Source organism: Dryobates pubescens, chromosome 35 (assembly GCF_014839835.1).
Source record: "Dryobates pubescens isolate bDryPub1 chromosome 35, bDryPub1.pri, whole genome shotgun sequence".
Taxonomy (NCBI): domain Eukaryota; kingdom Metazoa; phylum Chordata; class Aves; order Piciformes; family Picidae; genus Dryobates; species Dryobates pubescens.
Window position 1 is genome coordinate 72,182 of NC_071646.1, and position 27,863 is coordinate 100,044.

The 27,863-nt window shown below is 57.7% G+C and overlaps 1 protein-coding gene across 3 annotated transcripts; it reads left to right on the plus strand.

The window, feature by feature from the left end:
• The first annotated feature begins 3,049 nt into the window (after positions 1-3,049).
• TEAD3 (TEA domain transcription factor 3) lies at positions 3,050-27,516 on the plus strand. 3 transcript variants are annotated; one of them, XM_054176515.1, is made up of 14 exons: positions 3,050-3,265; positions 15,265-15,518; positions 18,420-18,484; positions 21,034-21,096; positions 21,226-21,288; positions 23,589-23,600; positions 23,878-24,015; positions 24,259-24,302; positions 24,407-24,468; positions 24,865-24,998; positions 25,650-25,823; positions 26,002-26,142; positions 26,348-26,500; positions 27,231-27,516. In XM_054176515.1, the coding sequence occupies exons 2-14, from the start codon at positions 15,383-15,385 to the stop codon at positions 27,342-27,344; spliced, it is 1,299 nt and encodes a 432-aa protein (XP_054032490.1). In that variant the 5' UTR covers positions 3,050-3,265; positions 15,265-15,382; the 3' UTR covers positions 27,345-27,516. The 3 variants fall into 3 exon arrangements, with proteins under 3 accessions (XP_054032490.1, XP_054032492.1, XP_054032491.1); XM_054176517.1 differs by lacking the exon at positions 21,226-21,288; XM_054176516.1 differs by lacking the exon at positions 21,034-21,096.
• The last annotated feature ends 347 nt before the right edge of the window (positions 27,517-27,863 follow it).

Here is a 27,863-nt window from a genome sequence, read left to right on the forward strand (position 1 = left end):
AGCAATTGAAGAGGGCACTGGGTATTGGGGCCTTTGTTTGCGCCGGCTGTTAACAGCGGAGGAGAGAGGGATGGAAGCAGTTGAGATGTGGCTGGGCTTTGGCTGAGGGAAAGCGTGACGGATGCACCAGCAGGCCAATGGCTGGGGATGCCGGGGTGTGCGTGGGTGTGAAAGGAATGCTCACTGCGAGGGAAGATTAAAAAAGAAAAAAGCCAGAGAAGGAGCCTCCTCAGCGGCACTGGAGCCCAAAGTGTGCATCTTCCTTGGAGAAGGGTTTTTCTCCATCCCCAGGAGGGGTGTTTTAAGACTTCGAGGCTTTTGAAGCTTCATGTGAGGGGGCTGATGCTGCAGGGAAGGGTTTAACTCCTCATGAGGAGCATGAGCAGTGACCAAAGGTAATTGTTGGCAGCTTCTTCAAGGGAACCTTCTGGGAAATGGCTTTTCCTGGGATCACAGAGTGGTTTGGGCTGGAGGGAACCTTTAAGGCTCATCATTTAGTCCAACCCCCTGCAGTCAGTAGGGACATCTGCAACTAGAGCAGGTTGCTCAGAGACACATCCAATCTGAGCTGGAATGAGTCCAGGAATGGGCCACCTCTGACCTCTGTTTTTGCCAAGATAGTTACAAGAAAAAAACATCAGGTCCCACCTCGATGCTGAGCACCACATCCTTGTTAGGAGCAATGTCACTGCAGTACTGGCTCTCGCAGGTGGTGGTCACCAGCATCCCCATTCTGTGCCAGCGAGTGGAAGATGCTGGTCCAGAGCTGAACAAGGGGATGGAAGTGGAGAGCTCTTCTCCAGTTGCTCTCTTCTCCCTGTGCCCCGACCCTGGGGGCTGAGGGGGCTAAATGCAGCCAGCCTCAAGCCCTGGCTCAGCTCCTGTACTCTTTGTGGGGCTGGGGGGTGTTTCCATTGGCTCCAAGAGGCGAATGCCCCATCACGGGGCTGGGGGTATCCTGGCAGGTAGGGGGGAGAGGCCAGTGCTGGGAAGCTCCTCATCAGCCATGGAAGGGCTGGAGCTGTTGGGTTCCCAGCAGAGGGCATCACCTTGGCTTTGGGGGCTCTTGCTCCCTGCTTTGAAGTAGTGATATATTAATCAATTAAAGAAGTGATGGTGACAGGGTGGTTTTCTCACCCCTGTGTGTTTCTCTCGGTGACATTTTTCCAAGAGAAGGCCAGGAAGCTGCGGGATTGCAGGCTGCAGAACAGGCTCTTTCTCGGCACAGCCAATACCTTTTCAACTGCATTTTAAAAAGGAATGGTTTTTTAATTAGTGAGCCCATTCTGGAGAAGTGTTGGAGTTTTACAACATTGTAGCTGTTCTTGGTGTCTTGCCTAGATTTGGATGTTCTGGCCATAAGAAAATATTATTTATGGCGTTGCTGCTTGCAGCTCTTTTATATTACAATTTGAGAAAGGAAGTTGCTGTTCCCACCAGTGGACGAAGAATAGCAGAAAGGAGGATTACAGACTTCTGAAAGAGAGGAAAAAGTAAAAATGAGGAGGCAGGAGTGAAAGAAACCACCAAGCCAGGACTGAAACACTGTGCTCCCAACAAAGCTCATCTTGGCATCGCCAGCAGTTGGGTTGGAGGCTGTAACAGAGCCCAACACCAGGCCCAGCACAGCAGTGACTCCCTCGGTACTTCCCTGCGTGGAGCCTTACATATGGTCCTAAACATTTGCAGATCAAGCTTTTATTCATGGGCTAAGGCACGCTTGTTTGCTCATGCCTTACTCAGCCCCAACTCCTATTGAACTCAATTAAGGCTGTCATCTCCAGGAGCAGTCAATGTCATTTTTGCCCAAGTAAGGGATGAGTAACGAGTGCTCTGAACGGCCCGTGGAGAATAGCAGCCATTTTGTTGCACTTTTTGGTCCAGATTTCTTACAAGTTAGCAGCAGGCCAAGGGTGGAAGAATGCGATAGGGCTTTGGTAATCACCCGATTGCTGAATGCGCTGGATGCTGCGGAGGCTGGCGCTCCACAGGCTGCAGTGTTGGCTGGCTTGTCCCAGAAGGCTTCAGTACAACCAAGCTCGGCACGAAAATGAGAAAAATATGTTTCTAGAAGGGATGGGATGCCAAGAGCATCCCTTCTCCAAGCAGGGCCCGGCTGGTACCTCCCCTCCATGGGGTTTAGGAACTGTGGCACAGGTCTTTGGTGCATGCTGGACCCCATGGCCAGTGGTTTTGGCCATGTGCTGCGTGGTTCCCAACAGGCAGGCTGGGTCATGGCCAGGGACTTGCATGGGATCAGCTGGCTGCAGCTCAGCGTGCTATCACCCATCAACCTGCTCCAAGGAGATGACCACGGCCTGGCTCCTGACTGGGTTCCCTTGGGCATCCCCATCCTCAGTACTATGGGGTGTCCAGGACAGACTGTGAATCTTCATGGTGGAGGGGTGCGAAGGGCTGAGAGGAATATGGGGAGATGAGGAAGGGGATGAACATGTTTGGGGAGGATGAACGTGTTTGGGGAGGAATAAAGGTGTTTGGGAAGTGGTGAGGATAGGGGAGGAGGAGTTGGGTGAAGGTTTTTGGAGAGGATGAGGATGTGAGAAGGGGGATGAGCAGGGGGTGAAGGAATGCAGTGGGGGATGAGAGTGGGCAGAAGACAATGAAGGGAAGGGGAAGGGGATGAAGGTGAGCGCAGGGCGTGAGGGCGTGCAGAGGAAGATGAAGATGCACCCGAGAAACCCTGGCTGGCTGGGAACGGGACAGGACAGCAGCACCCTCGCACTCCAGCCCGGGACTGTATCCCGGAGGCTGCAGCCCCGGAGAAGAGAGGTGAAGAGGAAGGCTCTTAGAAGCCGCTCCGAGAGCCTGATCCGAGGTGAGATGCGTTCCAGGGCTTGCTTTTCCCAAAAAGCCACCCCTGGATGGAGGACAAGCCGCGCTGCCCCAGGTCGGTAGGGAGGGTGCGCTGGGAGGAAAGAGGGAGGGAGGAAGAGCCGGAGAGGAGGAGGAGGGTGGGGGGAGGAGGAGAAGGAGGGCAGGGGGAGGAGGAGGAGGGTCGGCCCGGCCCCGCCGCCTCCTGATTGACTCCCAACTTTCTGCTCCTCCCTTGCATAAACTTTCTCGTCCCTGCGCCTGGCTCCGTGCGCGGACCCGGGAGCCCGCCGCACTCCCCGCATTCCTGCCGCACTCTCCGGCCCGGCCCGGCCCGGCCCGGCCCGGCCCTGCTCCCACTCCCGGTCCGGCCCCGGTCCGGTCTCGGTCCCAGCACCCGCGGCCGGCCCAGCCCCTCCGAAGTACGGAGTAGGTAAGAGCTCGCCGGGAAGACTCCCAGCCCCCTTTCCTCCTCCTCCTCCTCCTCCTTTTTCCTCCCGGCCCGCAGCCCTTCGCCTGCACCGAGCCCTGCCGGAGTCGCTCCCCCCACCCCCAAGCCCCGGCAGCCCGGTACCGAGTCTCACCCTGGGACTCTGCTGGTTTGGTTTGGTTGGGTTGGGGGGGGGGTGTGCTTGTTGGGAGGGGAGGGGGAAGGGGCACAGCGAGCATACCCCGAATTATCCCCAACCCCTGCACTCCCCAGGTCTCCCCCCACCCCCAGGTCCTCAGGGTCCCGCCCTGTCGGGGCTGCGCAGTGTCCCCGCCGCGGGCGCATCCCCGGGCTATAGGGTTACAAAGGGCCCTTGTGTAGGGTATGGGCTACAGGCTGGAGCGGGGAGGGGGCGGGCGCCAGGACATTATATACAGCGATAAACCAGCTCCGGCTGTGCCCCCCACTTTGGGATGGGGGTGGCCCGGGTCGGGGTATGGGGGCCACACGCAATGTCAAATTACATGTGTGTCACAGGCATGTAGGGGATGCCCAGGGGCTGACTAGGTGCTGAGCACTTTGTGCCTCGTCATAGGGGCGCACTGCAAAGGAGGCAGCAATTACGGGTGTCATTTTCAGCAGTGTGTCATCTTTATTATTATTATTATTGTTGTTATTGGTGTTTTATTTTTACACCCTACTTGGATTTGGGATGGTTGTTTTTTACCACCCTCCTCTCTTACCCCCTTGGAAAGAAAATAAAGCCAAGCCCTTGCAGTGCCACTCACCCTCAAAACTGCTCTGCAACGCCTTTGGCCTTTGCCACCTGGAAAGAGAGAACAAATATATTTTTGGGGAAAAAACATCTGGAAATAGTACTGGATGCCCTACTATGGCAGTGGGCACCTCACAGCTCCCCGTGGCTCTTGGGTTGTTGGCAGGGGAGGGGCGAGGGTACAGCTTTTCGGTGCGCTGTGGGGAGCTGGGACAAGCACGGCCGGGCGAGCGTCCCACCGGCGAAGCGCTAATCTCCAGGGTCAGGCGCGCTGGGGTATTTTGGGCTCCGGCGTCCTCCCTCCCCTCCTATCGCTTTACCCCGCGTGGGTACGTGCGTGCTGTGAGTCAGGGCTTTGGCACTGCCCAGCCACCCTGGGGGGCCCTGCCAGTGGGGCTGCCAAACTCTGAGTCCCCTTGGTTTTGGGGTGCTTACCATGACAGATGAAGAACTGAGGGGCTGCCAGGCTGGCAACCCCTCTCCCATGCACCCGCTGGCCCTGGGGGCCTCCACAGCCCCAGAGCCCTTCCTCACACCCAACTTTTGGGGTAGGTTATTTCCCCATGGGATAGGAGGAAAAGGGTCTCCAAAATGGATGGTCACCAAGGTCACACAATGGTGAAGCTAGGGGAGGAATAGATGGGGGATGGTGAGGCTAGGACCCTGCTGGCAGGGTGCGTGACAGTCACCACAGCACTGCCTGAGCAGTGTTTCTGGCACTTCCCCACCAGAGAGGATGAGCAGGATTGTCCCTTTGGGAGAAGGCACTTGGTCTGACCCTGTTTGGGTTGCTCAGTGACATGGGGGAACGTTCCCGTACCCAGGGGACCTTGGGTACCCTGCACGCTCCCTGGGGCAGACAGGAGGCTGGCACTGCACTGTCTTTCCTAACAAAAATAACCCTTCGAAAGCAGTGGGCTCCAGCCGCCTTGCGTAAGTGACACCCAGGTATTTAGAGGACCCTTGTCCCAACTGCGGTCACTGCAGCACTGATGCTCAGATTGGATGCTTCAAGTGGGGGCATTTTGGGGGTCAAAGGGCTGCAGAGATGAACCCTCCAGCAGCCATCCCACATCCCCTTCTTGCCAAGCTAAACCCCCTCCAGCGTCTGTCCCCATCAAGAGAAGGGCATTGCATCCATTTCCCATGACACGTGGTCACTATTTGTCATGATACCAGCAGCGGCATCCCCTTTTAATTGTCATTTAATTCCCATCTTGCCAGCACTGAGCGGGTCAGGAGGCAAGTCCCGGTGTCCCAGTGCTGTGCCAAAGGAAGGAGCCTTTTCCTGGCAGTGTTCAGGCAGGTTATGGCTGAGGGGAGGTGGGGGTGGGGGTAGTAATCAGCTGTAATTAATGTATTAAAAAGCGAGCAACCACAAGGCTCCCGTCAGACGCAGCGAGCACGAGGCTGGTGGCAGGTGAGATCAGAGGAGGGAGTGGTGCAGGCACACAGCGGCTGGAAAGGGCGAGAAATGGGCAATTTAGAGATGTTTGCAGGGAAAAAAATGTGGGCTTATGCCTTAGTACCTATTCTCATGTCTGTAGGAGCCTGTGAGGCTTGCAAAGAGAGGGTTGCAAAGCCCTAACCAAGGGTGCTGCTGAGATTTGTGTGGTGAGAGCCATCCTTGAGGCTCTTGTGGGGTTGGGATTCATCTGTCCATCAATGGATGGGACAGATGCTGTCCAAAAAATGTCTCATCTGTGGGAGCTTCTTGCTTTTATTAAATCCTTGATGGCAATTGCAAGGGGCTGACAAGGCTACCATGGTGTTTACAGCACCTTGGGTGCTTCTGGTGGATGGAATATAACCAAAGATCTTTGACTGTTGGAGCTCCCGTCCCCAGCTCTGAGCTGCTTGCTCCTGCGTCCAAGATGTTACTCGGGGTCGATGCCCATGCCAGAGGCCGATGCCAGGCACCTGCGTGTTGCGGTTGGGGCAGGCACCTGAGGCGCGTGGGCGTTTGCTGTTGCCACCGTCACGTGGCGGCTTATGAAATGTTTTTTTGGAGGGAGGGAGGGCAGGTAATGATGGGGTGAGCAGCCGGCGGGGCCATGCCCCGCGCCAGCCTGCAGCAGGCACGCGGCAGGAGCAGCCACCTTCCCCCCGCCCACCACCACCACACACACCTCAGTGATAACGCACGGCCGGATCCTCTGCGGGTCTGGACACGCCGATACAGCTCCCGGTGCTTCGGTTTTCCCCACCTGTGAAATGGGAGCAAGGGGCCCCAGTGAAACCTCCTCATGGTGCTGGATGTGGTGGTGGGAATTGGGGGTCAAATAGTGCCGAGCACTCTTCTGGAGTCCTGGTGCAGCTCTGCAGTGAGCATCTGTATCCAAGCCCTTTGGAGGGGACAGGCCGTGGACCACATGGTCTCATCCTTGGGGGTGGCAGCTGGTGGCCCTGTGAGGGTGGCACTGTGTAGGGCTCTGCATTGGCACAGCCAATGGGATCCTGCAGGTGAAGGGCCCAGAGAAACCCAAGTGTCTGCACAAAGTATATCCATGCCGGTGCTGTGAATCCACTGGAGAGTGTTTGTCCCCTCACCTTGTCCTAAATGGATACAACCCGCTGATGGTCCCCAGTGTCCCTTGTTACATGCCATGAGACAGCAGTGGCACTGAAACCCAGTGGGCACTGGGTGTGTGTCATGAGATGTGCCAGGTCTCAGCCGGCTAATGCCAACCCCGAGGTTAACCTCAGCCACCCTCTTAGGAGCCAGAGGCACAGAAGTTGACTTCGGCAAGAGTGCTGGGAAACACTCGCCCTCGGGTGGCTCATGGCTGGTGAGGGAGATGAGAGTGATGGACGAGGCTGCTTTGTCCACTTCTGCCTTACTGAGGGTGGGGATCAGTGCAGGCCTGGAGTGTGTCCTGGCAGAGCTGCCCTAGCTGCAGGGGGTGGCTGGGGATGGGATGGCAGAAGTGGAGATAATTTTAGGAGGTGGGCAGAGCCTGGCAGGAAGCAGCTGGCTGGAAGGCTGTATTGTGGTGCCCATGAGCATCAAGAATGAGCGCTGGGGGCCCTTGGCTGTGGAGATGTGTCAAAGAGGTGGCCCTGCATCCCACTGTGGGGAAGAGCTGTGCCACCACTGATGGAGTGGTGACAGATGTGGGAACACTCAATGCCCTAGACACATGGACTCTGAGCTTGGTTACCCAGGACATGCTTGAGTGTTGTGCCACTCTGTGCCTCAGTTTCCCGGTGCCGTCTTGCCGGCGCTCCTGCTCGGTGGGGTGCGGTGGAGGCAGGAGAGTTGGCCGGGCTCGGAGATCCTCGCCTGGGAGCGCCAAGCCTTATGATTTCCCCACGACTGTCTCCTTCTTGCTCCTCGTAAAATTAGATCCAGCTGTTCACAATAGCCACTAAACTTCTCTCCGGAAGATGTTCAAAGTTTACAGACGCGGAGCGGCGCGGCGTGCGTGGAGGATGGGCTGCCGTTCCCATGCCAGCTCCTCGCCGCCCGCCCTTCCCCCAGAGGCAGCCAGCTCCTGCCTTCCCCCCTCCCCGGCTTAGGCAATTTGGGCTTTGGAAAAAGCACACCCAAAAGCAGGCACGCGAGCCCCCGACCCAAGCGAGCGTCGGGTTTTTATTAGCAGGAAGATCTGGGCCCTTTGCAGGCCAGAAGCAAAGATCTGGGTGTAAGACCCAGCTTTTCCCCTGCCCTGCTTCTTGCCTGTGTGCTTGCTGGGTGAATTGGGCAGGGTGCTAGTCTGGTGGCTGCTTGGTGCTTGTTAGGTGGTTGCTGGTGCCTGTGCTCATTTATGACATGAGTTTGGGCTCCAGCTCTCAGATGGGGTGGCCACTGTGCCCTGCTCATCTTGCCCAGGTGGCATCACAGAGTGGAGGGTCAGGGTCTGGCTCCACCGTCAGTGTGTTGTCCAGGGGCTAGCATGTCATGCCAGGGACCAGCACACAATGCTGGGCTCTCCAGCAGCTCTCGGGACATTCTGCTTGCTGGAGCTCCTTCTTTTATTCTGGGTCCTGCCTTCATGTATTTTTAGCAACTTTCCTCCCCAGGGATTCCAGAGCCATTTTTCAAGCTGCGGGAGCAGGAGCCACTGTGCCCCTTTCCAGCTCTCAACTCAGGCAGTGGTGAAAGGTGCCAGGAGAAGGTGTTGCTCTGCCGCAGGCGCCCGCTGGGCACCTGCTGGGCCAGTCTGAGGTGATGGCACATCACAAAATGGTGCCGAACCCAAGCATCCCTTTCTGGGAGTAAATCAAATCACCGATGTGGATTGTGTGGGGCAGCACCCAGCTGCTCTGGCAGCTCCCACGTTAAATGCAGGACCCCAGCTTAGCACTGCCACGAGTGTTGTGAATTCACTGCAGGGGTGATGGTGGCAAGATGACGTGACCGTGTCCCGGAATCACAGAGCGGTAGGGCTTGGAAGGAACCTCTAGAGTTCATTTGGTCCAACCCCTTTTCCAGAACTGGATCACTTAAGGCAGGCTGCACAGGAACATATCCAGGCAGGTTTTGAATGTCTCCAGAGGAGACTCCACAACCTCTCTGGGCAGCCTGGACCAGTGCTCCATCACCCTCACCACAAAGTGTCTCCTCATGTCACAAGTGTGCTCCAGACTCTGGCAGCCAGGGACATCACAGTGGCTCAGCTAGGGTGGTAATGCCTGACAGTCCCCCCCACTGCCTTGTGTCTCTGGTGCCTGGTTGGGCAGGTTCAGCTCTGGCACCCCCACACCCCACTGGCTCTCTGCTCATGGGTGCTCAGCTAGGAACACAATGGTGCTGGCCCTGGCCTCCAGTGCAGGCAGTGGGTGCAGCTGCTCCCCGGGCAGGGTTGGGTTTCGTGGGGGTGGAAGGCGGCTGGGGGTGGGTGTGAAATACATTGCAGCCTTCCTCCTCCTCCTCCTTCTCCTCACCTGGCAGCCGATATCCCCCCAGAATATGTTTTCTCTGGCCCTGCTGCCGTGAGATAAAATGGGGTCACAGTACCTGAAACTCCTCCATTGAGATATTTATCCTCCCAAGAGTGGGTCTGAGCACTGGCAGGGTACCTGGGACATCAGCTGACTGCGAGCAGAGGGCTGCCTGGCTCTGGCCTCCCCATGGTGCTTCTCTCACCCCACAGACCCATGGCTTCCCCATGGGACAGGCAGTGATAGGAGTCCCAGGGAACTCGGGACGTGGGGGCCACTCCCAGCTCATCATCAGTGGGAGGCGTCCCAGAATGGGTGTATTTTGACCCAGTGGCAAAGCAAACTCCACAGTCCCCAGCAGGTGCTCTGCCCTGTGCTGGCCATGCCACGGGCCACCAACACTGGAGATGTCACAGGATGGCCGTGGCCCATCCCTGGCAGGTGACTGCAAGCCTGTTGTTTCCATCCAGCTCGTTTCATAATGCAGAGAGCAATTAATGCTGCAGAAGCTTTCTATTTATGCGCTGCTGGGTGAAACGCCTCGGCCCAGCTGGGCAGGGCAGCCCTAATTGGGCCAGGGAGGCTGGGTTACAGTGTCCGTCTGTCCCCTGCCCTCGGGTCTTGAGCCTGGAGGCTTGAGCAAAACTGGCTCGGGTCCTTCACCAGCTGAAAGCCAGCTCTGCTGCCCAACCGGGGCTGGAGGAAGAGGAGGAGATGGAAGGGTTGTTCTCCACACCGTGGTTCTGCCATTACGATGGAACATCTCAGGATGTGCCCTGCGGTTTGCCTGATCCCTTCCTTCCCCCATGCCCAAATATTTTTGGGGCAAATCTCACTCCTGTTTCCTCCTTACGGACCCACAGCCCTTTGGGTCTGAGCATCCTTCAGCCTCGGCCACTGAGTGAGGACCAGCTGCATCCCAACTGGGCAGGAGCTCAGGGATTTACTGAGAGATGGGGGACCTTTGGCTGTGGGGCTGTGGGGGGCACGTGCCTGGGGTGGCCCTGGCCGCACCTCCAGACCCTGGTGGGATGCTGCCATGTGGCCATCTGTAGTTTCCTCGCTCCGATTACTTCCTGAGCTGCCTGCCAAGCAGGAAGGGACAGGAAGTGATAGAGGGGAGGAAATTAGTTGGGCTGTCTCATGGGGAGGTGGCCTGGAACACAGGGGGCTCCACCATCACCCAGCTCCCCAGCTCACACCAGGGGTCCCTGCAGTGACTGGTCATCCCTGTAGGAGAAGTGCAGACCTGTCTGGGAGGGCAGCCACCCTTCCCTTCTCAAGCCGGGGAATCCCTCACCACAGTCCAGGAGCTGTTTGGAAGAGGAGCACGATGTAAACAGAGCTCCTTCTACCACCCTCCCTGCTCCACTGCATCTCGCTCGTCTGCTGCCGTTGACCCAGATGGGTGCTGGTTGTCCCCAGGACGGCCACATGCCAGCCAGGAAGGTGTCCTTTGTTGGTTTGGGGCAAGATGTGAGGCAGGATGTTCGCAAAGGGTCCCTGCGTGAGCTGTCAGGGATGTGGGGCTTCTGCAGAAAGCTCTTGGCTATTGCAAGGAAAGTGACATGGGGTTGTGCTTGACCAAGCCAAGAGCATCTAGGCTCTGTGTGTGGTGCTGGGCTTGGCAGTATCTTCGCTGGTGTGTCATGGTCTTGCTGGGGTCCCCTGAAACATTGGCGACCCCTGACTGGAACAAGGAGCACACTAAGGAAGGCCTCTGCCTGCCAAGAAGTTGTTGTTGGACCCCAACCACAGTTTTGCTGAGCACTGATGTGCCGGGGGGGGGGGCACGGGGAGGAGCTGGGGTGCCCCAGAGCCTGAGCTTTGGAGTCTTGCGGGGCTTGCTGTGTGACAGAGCAGCCTCTCTCTGTCCCACAGGAGATCTGTCCTTGGGGACCTCACTGCAGTGGGGCCAGGGCCCCACTTCACAGCCTGCCCTGGTGTCCTTGAGCCCCACCTGCTCAGCACCAGGGGGAATGTGAGCTCCTCTCACCCCGTGGTGTGGGTGCCACCAATCAGTGACAGGAAGGGAGTGTTGGTGGCCTCACACATCCCCTTGCCGAAGCTGGCACTGGTGGTGGTGCTTTGCCTGTGCTGTGCCACGCCTGCCCAGGCTTGTCCATGAACTTTTATCCTTTTGCCGTGGGGTCTGGGCACAGCAAGGGAGGGAGCAGGGCTGGATTGCCCCAGGCAATCCCACATGGGAAGGTGAAATGGAGCTGAGATGCAGCTGGACACCCCCTCCCCTCCACCCCCATCACCTTTAGAGAATCTGCTAGTGGCTCCTGCAGTGTCTCCAGCACCATGGGGGATCATCCCATGGGGTCCTGGTTCTGCCCTGCTTTGGGTTGGAGTAGCCCTGGGTAAAGAAGAGACCTTGGGAGGTTGCTCTGCCCCATATCTTGTTCCCCCAGGTGGTGCCAGCTGGGTACATGTTATGCTGCAGCAGATGCTGGTGGCCATGCCCTGCTTCCCCAGTGTTTTGGAGGGGTACCGTGGCAATATCCATGCTCCTTTCTTCCAGTTTGCAAAGGATGGGAGTGTGGCAGCCCAGAGGTGGCACTGCTGATGGCCACAGTTCCAGATGGAAGGACAGGGGTGGCTAGTGCCACTAAGGAGCATATTAAGAAGCATCAGATCCCTGTGTGGTGACGCTGGTCAAGGTGGAGCTGGGTGGCATGGCAGGATGGACCATCACCCACATTGCTTTGGACAGACCCCCGTTCCTTGCTGTGTGCTCCAGTGCAGCTGGGCCACAAGCTTGGGGTTGTATGGGGGCTGTCGGGGCTGTGCCTTGTGGTGCACAAGGTGGGGCAACACTTTTGGGGCTGAGCATGCTGGGGAAGAGGAACAGCCCCCAACACGGGGACAGGGTGGCTGCCTGTGTCACAGCCCACAGCCCTCAGCTCTGTGCTGTTACGTCCCTTTGCTCTCTGCTGCATACCCCTGACCCGATCCTTATCACAGCTGGTTGTGCTGGTCCCAGCAGCACCCAGCTCCTGACCTCAACACCTGTGCAAGGTGCTCTCTGCGCCCCTCTGACCACAGCTGCTGCCTCCAAAATATTTCCTATCCCCCACTCGCCAGCAAACACCAAGCTCCCCAGCACTTTGCACCCCTCCTCTTGCTTTTGCCAGGTTAGAGCCTTCTTGTTGCTTCTCTAGGCTCTCCCAACCCCAAGCAGCTTGTGCTGACCTGCATCTCCACTGCCTGCACAAGCTCTGGGTTCCTCCAGTGCCCCCTACACGTGGTGCCAGGACCGAGCACTGAGAGCCCATGGGAACCTTGTTCCCTGGCACAGCCTTGCAGGGACATAAGGGCTGCCCTGGCAGCATCCTTCCTGCCCACTGTAGGCACTCATCCTGCACCCACTGGGTGACTTCACAAGGGTGTAGCCCCACTCCAGCACCCTTGGGCTGGAGTGAGGCATCCCCCAAAGGCAGAGTGAGGAAGCTGGGTGCCAGGGCTCCCTTCTGGCATGGGTGCCAGCGAGCATCGCTGCTCATGGAGAGTAGGCATCCTCATAGGGAGCAACCATCCCCACCATGTATCAATGGTCCTGGTGTATCCAAACCCCACTGAGATGCCTGCAGGATGGGAGGGGGTTTCTCCCCCCGGGTCCCTGGGAAGCAGTTGGGAGGCAGGAGCCGGTGACATGTTTTGCGGCAGGTCCGGTCCCCTCCCTGCCCGGAGCAGGTCTGGCCGCGGCCTCCCGGCAGGCTGGCCAGCCCCGCCGGTTTGGTAATTGCTCCTCTGGGTGTTTTGTAAGGGCTGGGTGGAGCGCGGCGCTCGGCCTTGCGTCAGCGCCGTGCCTTGCACCCTCCCTCCAGGAAATCCAACGTCTTGGCCTGGCCTAAAGCAGGTTCAGTGGAAAGGGAGGAGCAGCTGCTTCCTCGCACCTTGGCCCTGGCATCACCCTCCCTCCTCTCCCTCCTTCTCTGAAAAGTCAGGGCTGGGATTTCCCTGCTGGGGAGGACGCAGTGGGGTGGGCAGGGGCTGGGGGTGCTGGTGGGGACATGTGCTGTGGGCAGTGCCCAGCATGAGGATGGTGACCCTGGGCACTGGTCATGCTGCTTGTTCCAAACTGGTGCAAGCAGCCCTGTAGATTTGCTCTCAGCCCTATAGCTTTACCTCTAGCCCTGTGGCTTTCTCTTTAGCCCTATAGCTTCCCCCTTGGCCCCAGAATGCACCTCCAGATAGGGCAGGCAGAGGCTTTGGTTGGGCCCAAGGATGCTGCAAGGTCCCAGACCACTGTGGGATCTCAAGGCTGGGATGCCACAGTGCATCTAAAGGGGTCTTGGGCTGCCATGGGGCTACTGTGGGCTCCAGGGTCACTATGCGGTTGGGCAGCTGTGGCGCAGCTGGGAGGTCTCTGCTTCCCCCACATCTGGGGGTTTCCTGAGCTGCTGTGCAGTCTTGGGCTGCCATGGTGCATCTGGGACTCAGCACCTAGCCAAGGCAGCTGCATGCCACTGGCATGGAGCTTGGCTGCACTCACTGGGCTGCAGGGGCGCAGTAAAGGGGGGATCCCACTCGGGCCATCCCCATCTGTCACTCCCACTGTCCCTGCCCAGTGTCTAATTGTGATGTCGCATTGTGGTGTCCCACTGCCCTCCCATCTCCAACACCCTCCTTAGTGTGGACAGCAAGCAGGGCTGCCCCACAGAGCGCTCTTGCAGCAGGCACCTCAGAGTGCCATGGGACACCGTGTGCCATGGGACTAGGTGTTCTATGAGATTTGGTGTGCTGTGTGACTCTGTTCTACAAGATTTGGGGTGCTGTGGGACTTGGGTTGTCACAGAACTCAGCACGCTGTGGGACTTGGGGTGTTTTGAGACGGCATGCCATGGGACTTGGGATGTCACAGCACTTGGCGTGCTGCAAGACTTGGGGTCTCGTGAGACTTGGGGTGTTGTGGGCATCAACATGCCACAGGACTCGGGGACTCTGGACTTGGTGTGCCATGGGTCTTGGGGTGCTGTGAGACTCGGCATGCCGCAAGACTTGTTCCATGGGACTTGAGGTGCTGCAGGACTTGAGGTGCCATGGTTGGTGGAGCATCACAGGACTTGGGGTGTTGTGGAACTCAGTGTGCCGTGGCGCTCGCTGTGCTACGTTCCATAGGACTTGGGGTGCTGCAGGACTGCGGATGTCATGGAAACTGGGGTGCTGTGGGATTTGACATGCCATGGGACTAAGGGTGTCATGGGGTGCTGCAGGACTTGGGGTGCTGCATGCCCTCCGGCAGCGCTGCCGCCATCGCTCCCTTGGCCGGACGGCTCCATCCTACAATCCAGTTCTCCTTATTTGGCCACAGTGCTCAGCAAGAGGGAGAGCGTCAAACGGGGGGGGGTGACGGCGGCAAGGGCGGGCGGCGGGGACCCAAAGGGGGCTGACATCACATTGTGGTGAGGGAGTGAGAGATGAGGAGGCTGGGGGGGGGGGGGGGAAGTTTCTTTTTTTATAAAAGGGAAAAAAAAAGGGGCAAGGAAAAAAACAAAAAAGGCGTCCTTGGAGCACGCTTGAGCCAGTGGCTGCCGCTGGAGTTCCTTTAAAAGGAGATGTCTGCGCTGGAGACCTTTGTACACTCCCAGCCCATCCGGGAAGCGCAGCAGAGCAGGAGACACCTCTCTGCTCCCACCACCAGCAGCTGCCGCCAAACATGTTATTGCAAAACGCTGTGCCGAGAGCCGGGCAAAGGCAGGAGGAGGAGGAGTATGGGGGAAGGCTCCCTGGCATCACCCACAAGCCAGGGAGCACCCAGCGTCTTGTCTGAGCATCTTCAGGGCAAGGGGCCTCTCGTGGTGCCAGGGGTAGGGGCTGCGAGAGGGCTCTGGCCGGCCACCTGGTTCCCATTAGTGGGGTCTGGCTCAGCATCTCCATTCAGATCCCAGATCTGCCTTTGCCAGGTGCTGGAACAGGGATTTGGGAAGGGTTGGGGATGCTTTCGGGACTGGCTGGGTGGCAACAGTTACTGATGTCAGGTTGAGGGGGGTTGCTGCCACCATGGTGCCACCCATTGGTACCATGTGCCCAAGCTCCTCCTGCGGATCATGTATCTCGCTCGTATCGATAATGGCATCTGGGCTGTTTCCATCCAAACTTTATTTGAGTGGACCCTAGGTGGTCACTTGTGGCTTAGATTTGCGGATGCTCATGAGAATCGTGGCTCTAACCCCAAGGAAAGCCTCTCTGTGTCTCTGGTGCTCCACACTGGGATGTTGCTCCCAGCTCTGGATGCCACCAGGGTCAGGACCAGACCTTGGGCCTTGCTGTTACTGCAGCCCCATACCCACATCAAGAGGTAAGGGTCTAACTGGTGTCCCCTGTGTCCTGGCAGGTTGTCGCGTGTCCGTGGGGGCTCGGGGTTGGAGCCCAGAGCAGCCAGCACCATAGCGTCCAACAGCTGGAACGCCAGTGGCAGCCCCGGGGAGGGGCGGGAAGATGGCCAGGACGGCATGGACAAAAGTCTGGACAATGACGCCGAGGGCGTGTGGAGTCCGGACATCGAGCAGAGCTTCCAGGAGGCGCTGGCGATCTACCCACCCTGCGGCCGGCGGAAGATCATCCTCTCGGATGAGGGCAAGATGTATGGTGAGTGAGAAGGGCATGGGCAGGGCACCGTGCTGCCGCCCAGGATGGGCAAAGTGAAACCTCCCAACCCAAACCCACAGCAGGCCATTGCCCTCCAGCACCCCTGAGTTCTGAGAGCAGCTTCACTGGTTGCATCCCAGGACTGGACCAGGGAGGTGGCAGTGACCCACGTCCCCTCCCTCTGCGCTGGCTCTCCCTCCTGTCCCTCCCTCTCTCGGCCATGCCGGATGGACTGGTTTGGTGAAGCCGTCAGGCAGGGAGTGGACAATGGGCAGGGAGCGGGTGCAGGACTGTGGGGCCAGTGCCAGCCCTCTTGCTCCTGTGCACCTCTGCATCACTCCCCAAACCCTCCCCAACTGGACCTGGCGGCAAGGGCCACCTGCCCACACTGAGACACTGGCATCCTGCTCAGCTTTCAGTAAGTGCTGGCAGCAGCAGAGCTGGTCAGCCTTACTGGTACAGTGAGTTTGGGGGAGGTCTCAGCCCAGTTTCTGGTGTCATAGGATGGCTTGTGCTGGAAAGGACCTTAAAGAGCATCCAGTTCTAGCCCTGTGCCATGAGCAGGCAAGGGGTGGTGCTGGCACAGGGTGTATGGTGCCACCAAAAAGCAACCAGGTAAGGGCTGGTGCCTCCTCCTCTCCACCTCTGATAGTCTCCCCACCAGGTGACCTCAGAGCTGGGGACAGATTACCAGGTCACTCTGCGGTGACAAGGGACCAAGGCCAGCATCTCCATTCCCAGCTTCCCAAACACACCTTCCCGGGGTGCTGTTCATCCAGTGCCAGCCCAGCAGGGCAAAGGCAGCAGGGCTTTGTAGCAAGCGCTGTGCCACTGTCCCTGTCCCCATGCTGGCTCCCAGTGCCACCCCGCTGCTCTGGGCCTGGTGGGGGAGCAGAGGGCTTCCCAAGGGTGCATTTTTTGGATTTCTCCCAGAATAGCTGCGGTGCCGGCAGCCCTGCGCCGAGCCCCGACCGGTTTTTCCAGCCTTTCGGAGACATCTGGCAGCTGCTTAAAGAGGCAGCACCCCCTACCAGCTGCCTTTCATCTCCCCCCCGCCCTCCCCAGCACCCCCCCACTGGGACCCCTAGGATTCCTGGCCAGTGATGGGCAGCTCACTGGGACCCCCCAGAACCACCAGTGGCACAGGCAATGCCAGCACCCAAGATAAAGCTGTGTGGATGCTGCTGCCATCCACTACCACCCAATTTTTGGGGGGTATTCCATGGGATGCCCATGGCCATGCCAGCCTGTGCCAGCGGTGCGAGAATGGTGAAGCAGGTGGGAACTGGCGGATGGGAGAGGGTGCAGGACAGGCACTCGCTGCCTGTTGGGTTATTTTTAACCCAGCCAGTCCAACTGGTTCACGTGGTGGTGTCAGGGGAGAGGAATTTGGGGAATGTGGTAATTTGGAGGAGGACGGACATGCCCTCTCCGAGGGAATGGCATGGGCCAGGGCCAGGGTGAATCACCGGGACAGGGACAGGCATGGGGATGGCTCCAAGGGTGCAGCACTGCGTAGTGACTGGGATGAGGTGTGAGGCAGGATGGGTGCAGGATATGCTTGGCACTAGGCAGTAAGTGCTGGGCACTGCCTCACCAGGGTACGTGAAGGCACCCACATTTCTCTCCCATATTTCTTTCCCATGTTTTCATCCTTATTTCCATTATTTCATTCCCACAGGCTGAGCATGGGCTGGGAGAGGATGGGACTTGGGCATGACATGTGCAGAGTGGGATGCTGTACTACTGGGTCAACCCAAACTGGGGCTCAGCATTGTGGTTCCCACTGCCTGCACCCCTTGGCTATGAGCATCATCACCCCTGGGCTTGAAGGCCACCCCTGGGGACCTGGCCCTCATTAGGTGCTAACTGAGATCAAGGAGTCAGGGCAGACTGGGTGTAGTGGGAGAGATGGGAGCCATGCTCAGTGCTTTGGGGTGCCCCCATTTCCAGGACTCGTACTGGACACCACTTCTAGGACTGGCACCCCATGGCACAACCATCTCCACATGCCACCTAGTCTTGTCTGTCCCCATATGAGTGTGTGTCCCCCACCTCCAGGAGAGCCCAGTTGCTCCAGGGCTGGGAGGGGACTGGTTGGGCTGGAAGGTGTGGGGGGGGGTGACCTTTTTTTTTAAGGGATTTTTTTCTCCAAGCTGAAGCCCTCTCCAAGGGCATTTCGACAAGTTCCAACCGCAACCATCTGGTCCATTAAAATAAATCTGGCGTGCCGGGCCGCCCCCAGGCGCGGGGGGTGCGGTGGGGGCGAAGTTTGGGGGCGGGGGGGAAGCCAGGGCCCCACAGCAGAAAGCTCCCAGCTGCTCTGACGTTTGAATGTCGATTGGCCACAGCTGGCCCCTAAAATGTGGCCCAAAAGCAACTTCTGCTTCGAATTAGACCCAGGACGTTAGGAAATACTGGTGGAAAGGTCAGCATGGATCACAAACGGGAAGTGGGGTGCCCGACTAGGGGCACCCCATAAGGCCTGAGAAGGATTGTTGGGACTGGGTTCATTGGCTTCCCCCCAGGATGGCTTTTGGGGGGGGTCTTTGGTTGGGGCCACTGCTGTGGTGGGGGTGGCTGAAGGCGGCCATCTCTCCTTTGGAGCCTCACTGTGTCTGGGAGAGGCTGCCAAACCCAGTGGGTTGGGGGTCACAAGGTGGGTCTCATCGGCTTGGCAGGAGAAACTGGCCACCCCAGTATCCCCTCAGGCCACCCTCACATCCCCTTGGGCAGGACAGCTGTCATGGCAGCGCCATCTCCTGGCAGTGCCTCTCTCATTAAGGACCAGCCTCATCAAGGACCAGCATCATCAGGCCAGGTGGGGGCCAGAGATGCCTCTCGGGGCCGGTGCCCCTGCCCTGCTGTTTGCCCGGGGCTGACCCCTGGCTCTGCCCACAGGTCGGAACGAACTGATTGCGCGGTACATCAAGCTGCGGACAGGGAAGACACGGACAAGGAAGCAGGTGAGACCATGGCTCTGCTTCTTCTCTTGGGAGGGCTTGGGGGGTGCAGAAGGGGGGTGCCCGGTACGCCAGGGCAGGGAGTGGGTGCCTGGCTGCGTCGCCTGTCCTCTGAATCTCACTGCCCCTCTGGAGCCACTGTTGCTGCTGACAGCTTTGTCTGTGAGCAAACTGCCTTGGGCTGCTCCGTCCCAGCTGGGTCTTGGGGAGGGCCTGGAATCTGGGATGTGGGGGCAGAGTGCATCAACTCCCACCATGCCTAGCTGGGGTTGCCCCATGGGTGGCTGGAGTCCTTGAAACCTCCATCCCATCAGCAGGTTCATCTCCTTGCCGCTCCTTCTGGATGTGGGCACTGTTTCCACCTCTGCCCCTTGCCAAGCTTTATGCCAGATACCATGATGAAGGCACTACCAAACCCTCATCCCAGCCAAGGGACAGGGTGTGCAGGGCTGGGGTACTGCTACTGAGTGATCCAGAGGTACCACAGAACCTTTGTCACAAACTCACTGCCCTGCAAGGTTGGGTGGTGGGGCAGGCAAGGATGCTGGCAAGGCAGGGGCACACAATGGTCACAGAATCCCAGCATGGTGGGATTCAGAATGGACCTCTGGAGCTCACCCAGTCCAACCCCCTGCTAAACAGGGCACCCACAGCAGCTTGCCCAGGATCACAATGGCCAGGGATGATTTGGAAGCTCTCCAGAGGAGACTCCACAGCCTCACTGGGCAGCCTGCTCCAGGGATCCAGCACCCTCACACCAAAGAATTTTTTCCTCATATTCAGATGGAACCTCCTGGGTTCCAGTTTGTGCCCACTGGCCCTTGTCCTGTCACCAGACACCACTGTCCCCATCCTCTTGCCCCCAGCCCTTTAGCTATTGATGAGCACATGGACAGGGTCACATCCATTCCAAGTGCCAGCCCTCACTGCACCCTTGTTCCAGAGTCCAAACCTGTCTGAGGGCTGGATTGTTGCAGCACTCAATGGGCCGTGTCCATTTGTCACACATCTGGTGGCTCTTCTCTCCCCTCCATGGTGGTCCCCAGCCTGTCCTCCAACGACTGTGATCCCTGTCCTGCTTGTCCTCACAGAGCTGGTGAGCAGGTGTGTGTGGGGCATGGAGACACATGTTGGGACTGTTGCATCAGAAGTCCCCAGAAAGAAAGGACACAGGTCCCACTGAGGAGAACATCCCTCCAGAGTGCAGGATGAGGAGGGACAGGTCTGGCCTCTGTCCTTATGTTCAGATCAGTGTTGAATAGCTCTTGGTTTCTGGCTTAAAGGCTTGAGGGGCACATGGAATTGTCCCATCTGTGTCCTGGACAGCCTGGCCACTGGTGGGAGAAGGATCAGCCAAAATCAGCCCCAGTGGGTGCAGGGTCCCCCACGCAGGCTATGGGCAGGCACCTGAACCTTTCCTGCCCATACATCAGACCCTTTGGATTCTGCTCTGATGAGGCCATAGAATCATGGAATCATTAAGGTTGGAGAAGATCATTGAGTCCAACCCTTAACCCAGCACTGCCAGGTCACCACTGAACCGTGTCTTTCCATGGATGGGGACTCAACCACTGCCCTGGCCAGCCTGTTCCAGGGGTTGACAAGCCTTCTGGGGGAGAAATTGTTCCGTATGTCCAACCTAAACCTCCCCTGGTGCAACTTGAAGACATTTCCTCTCATCCTGTCACTTGTTCTTTGAGACAAGAGCCCAGTCCCCACCTGGCTTTCAGGGAGCTGTAGAGAGCAATGAGGTCTCCCCTCAGCCTCCTTACCTCCAGGCTGAACAATCCCTGGTCCTTCAGCTGCACCTCCCCAGCCCTGTTCTCCAGACCCTTCCCCAGCTTTGTTGCCCTTCTCTGGACCTGCTCCAGCCTCTCAATGTCCTTCTTGGACTGAGGGGCCCAAAACTGAGCCCAGTACTCAATGTGTGGTCTCACCAGTGCTGAGTCCAAGGGGACAATCCCTACCCTGCTCCTGCTGGCCACCCCATTGCTGATCCAGGCTAGGATGCTGGTGGCCTTCTTGGCCACCTGAGCACATAATGATTCATCTTCAGGACACATGAAAACCCTCCTCTTGTCTTTCTCACCTGCGAAATCAGGAGCCCAGTGAATGAGCCAGTCCCTCCCAGGTCTCCCTTGGGACCAGCAGTCCTGCTGCAGCCTGAGTTGGTGTAACCTGAGGCACCCCAGACCAGCCGGGCCATGTCCTCAGCACTGCATGCAAGCAGCACCTCATTGCACTCAGGGTTGGGGTGCTTGCTCTGTCTAGGAAGTCTCGGCTGCAGCAACTTCCCTCCGAGGAGCTCCACCAGGGCACAAGGGGCACAAACAAGCACCAGCCAGTGCAGAGTTGGGGCATCCCGACCAATTTTCTTCCTTCTAGCTTGTGGTGGACTCTCAGCAGCATCTCCAGGAGCATCACCCCAACACCTCATGTGCTCCCCTCCCTTTTCCACACTCCCTTCTCTGGGGAGAGCATCCCACCTGAAGTGGGGACTGCATCTTCACGCTGTCTGTGTTTTCCTTTCCGAACGGCGTGGCGGGCGCTAGGTGTCCAGCCACATACAGGTTCTAGCTCGGAAGAAGGTGCGGGAGTACCAGGTTGGCATCAAGGTACGTTGGCGCCCTTGCCCAGGTGTCCGCGGCGGTGTCTTTGTGAGCATGGGCAGCCCCTCCTCCTTCCTTCTCCTCTCCTCTGGTTGACGGCTCTGCTGTTCCCCCTCTCCTGCTCTCTCTCTGCAGGTCTCTAGCCACTTGCAGGTTCTTGCCCGGCGGAAATCTCGTGAGATTCAGTCCAAGCTGAAGGTATGCGCCCCCCGCCCTGCCCGCCCCCCGCCCTGCCCACTCACCTCACCACTAACACCCTGGGCTCTGTGGTGTGCTGCTTGCTTGCCTTTGTTATTCTCTCTTTTTGGTGTTTTTTTTTTCCTTCCCCCTCCATTGGCTCCTGGCTCCAGATGGGTTTTTGATGGCACCCTTTTCAGTGGCATCATTGTGCGATGCCCAGAGAGAAGTGCAAGAAGAGGAGTCCAGTTCAAAGGCTTGGTGAGGACCCCAGAGCCCATTTTTCACCCTCAGGAGGGTGAATTTGGGTGCCGAATCTCCATCTTTAGCCCAGACAAGAACTTCACCCTCCTCTTATGAGGCATAATGACTGTCCCTTCTTCTGAGCTTCTCCCAGGAGAGGAAGGACCTCCCCAGAGCAGCCAGGGAGGGAAACTGAGATTCAAGCAATGGGTGGCAAGCCTTCCCCCACCAGCTGAGACCTGGCCCCACTCAAGACAGGTGCTGGGGCAGGAGTGGGGTGGTCCTGGGGGTCCATGCAGGCTGCCAGCCTCACAGCTTGTGATGTACCAGGGTCCAAATGCAGCCCATGGGCACCTCAGGGATGTATGTGGGTAGCAGCAGGTCTGATTGGACCATGCTGCCAGGGAAGGACCACAGCAGTGCCAGGGATGGGACATGGCAGTGCCAGGGCAGCCTGTGGTTCCAGGGGCCAATGGAGCTGAGCAAGGAAAAACTGAATCATCCTTTTCTCTGGTTGGCTTCTCTTTCCTTCCTTCCTTCTAACTGAAGCCCAACTAACCCTTCCCTAACCATGACCGTGAGCTTTGTGGGGGGGGGAGGGTGATGATGGGTGGGGATGTGGGCAGGACTGGGGACATTGCCCAAGGCCCAAGCCCTACTTGAGCTGGACCCACACAGAGTGGTCCCCACTGAGCCTTGGGGACAACCAGCTCCTGACTGTGCTATGCAGCCCAAGATGCTCCTGGATTTATCCCTGCACTGTCACACTGGGGAGCTTCTCCTTGTGCAGGATCTGGGGAGACCAGGACCTGCTGCCTTGCCAAGGCTGTGGAAGCCAGGAAAACCTTGCAGCCCCTTGCCATGACCTCAAGGTCCCAAAAGCATCACCAGCTCCCCATGACCCCATCCCCTTACACCAGGTGCTGCATCCAAGCCTCTGGAACTGAGACTGACAGCAGGGGCCACCATCAGAGCTGGCAGCAGGAGCCAAAAAAACCTTTAAGCCCCTTGCCATGGCTTCATCAAGGTCCCCAAAGCATTACCAGCTCCCCATGGTGTCATCTGCTTGCCCTGAGTGCTGTGTCCAAGTTTCTGGCACCGAGGCTGGCACCAGGGGCCACCATCAGCTGGCACTGGCATTTTGGTCCTCAAAGCTCTGACTCGTATTGCCTGGGAGCCCACCAAGCCATGCCATCCAAATCCCATCAGCAAGGCCCCTGCTGCCCCATGATCTGGGTGCCAGGACGGCACCCACACCCTGGTGGGTTTGGTCTGCTGGGAGAAGCCAGGAGAGCCCAGCCTAGGCAGCCCTTTGCCCTCACCCAGCACTTGTCCTGTCAAGTGGAATCTCCCTCCCAGCATGGATTCATCAGAGATGTTTTTAAGCTGCAGCCCTGTGCGTGTTGGTGCTGCCCGGTGTGTGGCTGCATGCCCACGCTCCTGCCCTGCCCCAGGTGAAGGGAAAGGAAGCAATTCCTCCCTGAGGATGGTTCAGAGGGAAAACGGAGGACATGTGCTGAGACCAGAACCCCCTTGTCCCAGTTAATGCAGCTGGAGGAGCAACCTGGCTCTGGGAACAACATCTCAGACACACCCCTGCTCCTGCCCAGAGCTGCTGTGACCTCTGGAGCAAAAAGGGAAAAGGACAAAAAATTGGTGTCCTGTGTAAATGCCCACGTAGCACAGGGTGTATGTGCCCAGGGTGCACAGGGGGAAGTTGGTACCCAGACCTCAGGGCAGCCAGGTGCACATGCTCTTTGCTGGGCAGGAGCCAGGAGGATCTTCCTTTCCATGCCCTGGCTGCACACACTGAGGGCTGCTGAGGGTGTTAAAGGATGCAAAAGCTTTTAAAGGCACAAGCCTGGCTCACCACGGCAGCCCTAATGCAGCAGAAGGCTTTAGCCTCACCTTCCTGGTGGCATGAACCCAGGCACTGATGCCCAAGGTCAAGGGGTTTGCTTCCCAAATCAGGCCGTGACAAAGAGCTGGGGTGGGGTACACAGCTTGCAGGGCGCACATGGTGCCTGTGGGTGCCCACTGTGCTCTAACCTTTGTGTTTTCCTTTCTTTTGTGCACAGGCTATGAACCTGGTAAGTTGACTTTGTGATACCTTTTGTTTCCCATTGCCTTTTGCCCCTGGGGGAGCAAGGACCCCTCCCAGACCCTTCAGCTTCTGTGCAGGAGACATTTGCAAGCTTCAAGCATTTGGGTGCATTTTAGGAGGGTGGGTGAGAATGCCCCTGCCCTGGTCCCCTGGATAAGCTGCGCACCAGGCTCTGAGCTTTGCAGAACCTGCTGGGCACACAGCTTTGGGGGGGACGGTCTGTCTGACCCTGTAACCCCTCATCTTCTCCCTGTCCATGCCAGGACCAGGTCTCGAAGGATAAGGCTCTGCAGAGCATGGCTTCCATGTCCTCCGCGCAGATTGTGTCGGCCAGCGTCCTGCAGAACAAGCTCAGCCCCCCACCTCCTCTTCCTCAGGCTGTCTTCTCTGCTGCCCCCAGGGTAAGGGCCTGGCCCCTTATCTCTGGGGGCTCAGGAGAAAAACTGTGGATTGGGATGGGATCCCCATGCCCAAGCTGCATAGGGGTCAGAGGGATGATGCCATCACCACCCTCAGCCATGGTTACAATGCAGGAGAGGGTTTGGGGGGTCCCTGCAGTTTGCAGCAGGAGAGGAGGGGAATCTGGGTGGGGAGGCAGGGGGCAGTCACAAGCTGCTGACTCTTCCTTGTGCTGTTTCCCCCAGTTTTGGAGTGGGCCTATCCCCGGACAGCCTGGACCCTCTCAGGAGTAAGTATGAGATGCCCCCCACTGCTGTGCTGGCCAGGACCCCACCTTGCTCGGGCTGGAACTACCTGGGCTTCATTAAACTAACGACGCTCTTTGCTTTGCAGCATTAAACCGTTTGCACAACCAGCCTACCCCATCCAGCCACCCATGCCTTCATCACTAGCCAGTAAGTGTCTTCCTTGCCCCCTAGCAGGACACCCTGCACCCCTTCCAGATCCCACTTGTCCCCTGCCCTGTGCCACTGTCTCACTCATAGTCCACTTCCCAGGTCTGTCAGGGGAAAAAAATGGGTTTAAACCCACAGTGAAAAGGCCCACAGTGAGCAGAATCTTGTTGCTCCTGCTGTGTCATCCCAGTCCCTTTCCACCCAGGAGTGGGACTGGCACTACCCATACTTTGGCCAAACCCCATACCAAATCTCATGTTTTAGCCAAAACCCCCTGAAAAGCTCACTGCTGGGATGTACTGGGTGGGGGAAATGCAGTAAGGACAGCAGAGCTGTGGTGGTGCAGAGTGGGGCCCAGCCCAGCTCACAGATGGTCACTTTGTGTGTGTGTCCCAGGTTACGAGCCCCTGGCTCCACTGCCACCAGCCGCCTCGGCCGTGCCTGTCTGGCAGGACCGCACCATTGCCTCTGCCAAGCTGCGGCTCCTCGAGTACTCAGCCTTCATGGAGGTGCCACGGGACACCGAAACGGTAACAGCCCTCTGCGTGTGACCCCATCCAGCTGGGGTGGTTGCCATCCCTGCTGTGCTTGCTGTCATCATTACCAGGACCAGGGCAGTGATCACACCCCTGTACTCAGCACTGAGGAGGCCACAACTTGAGTCCTGGGTTCAGTTTTGGGACCCTTACTCCAAGAAGGACATTGAGGGGCTGGAGCAGATCCAGAGAAGAGGAACAAAACTGGGGAAGGGTCTGAAGAACAGGACTGGGGAGGAGCAGCTGAGGGCCCTGGGGTGTTTAGTCTGGAGAAGTGGAGGCTGTAGGGAGACCTCATTGCTCTCTACAGCTCCCTGAAAGCAGGCTGGAGCCAGGTGGGGTTTGGGCTCTTCTCCCTAGCATCAGGGAGAGGAAATGGCCTGAAATTGTGCTAGGGAAGTTATAGGTTGGACATGAGGACCAATTTCTTTCTTGCAAAATTGGTCAGGCATTGGAACAGGCTGCCCAGGGAGGTGGTGGAGTCACCATCCCTGGAGGTGTTCAAGGGATGTGGGGACATGGTTTAGTGGCCACGCTGGTATTTGGTTGGACTTGATCTTAGAGGGCTTTTCCAACCAAAACAGTTCTGTGGTTCTATCTGACCTCTTTGGGTTTATCTCACCACCACCATCCTTGTCCTTACAGTACAGCAAACACCTCTTTGTGCACATTGGCCAGACGAACCCCTCGTACAGCGACCCACTGCTGGAGGCCGTGGACATCCGCCAGATCTACGACAAGTTCCCCGAGAAGAAAGGTGGCCTCAAGGAGCTCTATGAGCGTGGCCCCCAGAACTCCTTCTTTCTCGTCAAATTTTGGGTACAGTGCTGGGAGGATGAGGATAGGGAGGGTTGTCCTTGAGCCATGAGCTTGTTGCAGCTTGGGCATCACTCCAATGGAGCAGAAGCATCCTGGGCAGCTCTGTCAGCTGGTGTCCCCTATCTCCATTGCACATAATGGCACCTAATGGGACCCTCTCCCACTCTCATCTCTCCAGGCAGATCTGAACAGCACGATCCAGGACGGGCCAGGGACTTTCTATGGTGTCAGCAGCCAGTACAGCAGTGCAGAGAATATGACCATCACAGTCTCCACCAAGGTGTGCTCCTTTGGGAAGCAGGTCGTGGAGAAAGTGGAGGTGAGTCCCATGCGGCACTGCGTCAGGAAGGGCTAGGAATTTAGTCTCAGGATGGAAGAAATCCCCAGAGCTGGGTGCAGGAGACATGGGTGCATGCCTACCCGTGGATGGGAGAGACACCACCATTTCCTAGTTGGCCACTACCTGCCCATGCATGTTTCCCACAATATTTGAGGTGGCTGCTGACCTCAGCTGTCCCCCGCAGACGGAGTACGCACGGCTGGAGAGCGGCCGCTTCATCTACCGCATCCACCGGTCCCCCATGTGCGAGTACATGATCAACTTCATCCACAAGCTCAAGCACCTCCCGGAGAAGTACATGATGAACAGCGTCCTGGAGAATTTCACCATCCTGCAGGTACCTCCTTGCCTTTTCCAGGCAGTGGTTCTGCTGCCTCCAACACAAAAAGAACACCATACTGTTAGAGCAGGTCCAGAGGAGGCCATGAAGATGATAAAGGGGTGGAGAACCTCCTCCATGGGGATAGGATAAGGGCATTGTGGCTGTTCGGCCTGGAGAAGAGAATGCTCCAGGGAGACCTTAGAGCAGCCTTCCAGTACCTGATGGGGCTGCAGGAGAGCTGGGGAAGGACTTTTTACAAGGGAGCTGGAAGAAGGGAGTTTCAGACTGGAGATTAGGAAGAAATTCTTGATAGTGAGGGTGGTGAGACACTGGCACAGGTTGCCCAGGGAGGCTGTGGCTGCCTCCTCCTTAGAGGTGTTCAAGGCCAGGCCGGATGAGGCCTTGAGTAACCTGGTCTGGTGGGAGATGTCCCTGCCCATGTCAGCAGGATTGGAACTGGATGATCTTTAAGATCCAACCCAAACAATTCCATGATTCCCACCATGAGCGGGGAGACCATGGCAGCACCAACCCTGCAGTCCCCACTCTGCGCTGCTTGTCCTGCAGTACCAAGGCACTATCTGTGCCTGAGCCCCTGTGACACCCCCTTTACCTCCAAAAACTGGGTAGCACATTTTAGGTGGTGCAATTACATTGGCTGTGCCTGAGCCTGTGCAACCCCCAAAACCATAGAATCTCCTCAGGGGCTCAGCCCCCTCCTCACCCACTCTCCCCTCTGCCACAGGTTGTGACAAACAGGGACACCCAGGAGACCTTGCTCTGCATTGCCTTCGTTTTTGAGGTGTCCACCAGCGAGCACGGCGCCCAGCACCACGTCTACAAGTTGGTCAAGGACTAGGGGCCCCCAGGGACGGGGGATGAGGGGTACAAGGGAGGGAGGGGGCCACACAGAAAAGCTGCCTGTGCCTGTTACCTTGTGAGAAGTCACTTGAAGAGAGGAAGAGGAGGAGGAAGAAAAACAATAGCCAAAAAAGACTGATTTGCAATTGCAGATGTTTTCTACTTAGGAACAGTTTCTCTTTTTTTTTAATAAATAAATATTAAAAAAAAAATAAAAAAAAAAAGAAGAATGGAAAAAGAAGCAGAGGGAGGAAGGAAACCCCATGGCCAGTGCTGGATGAAAGGAGACCAGCTCTTGGTGTTGCCAAGGAAGGCCAGGAGCCCACCCTGCCACCAGCAGTGGGATGTTGGAGTGGAGGACAACCCAAGCCTTCTTTCTGCCCCCTCCCTCACTCAGATGTGATCCTGATCATGAGTGCAGAGAGTGAGTACAGATGGGCTGGAGGACGCAGCTTCATGTCAGGTCTGGTCCCAAATCCATTGAATGCATGGCAGTGGCTGCGTTGTTGGCATTACC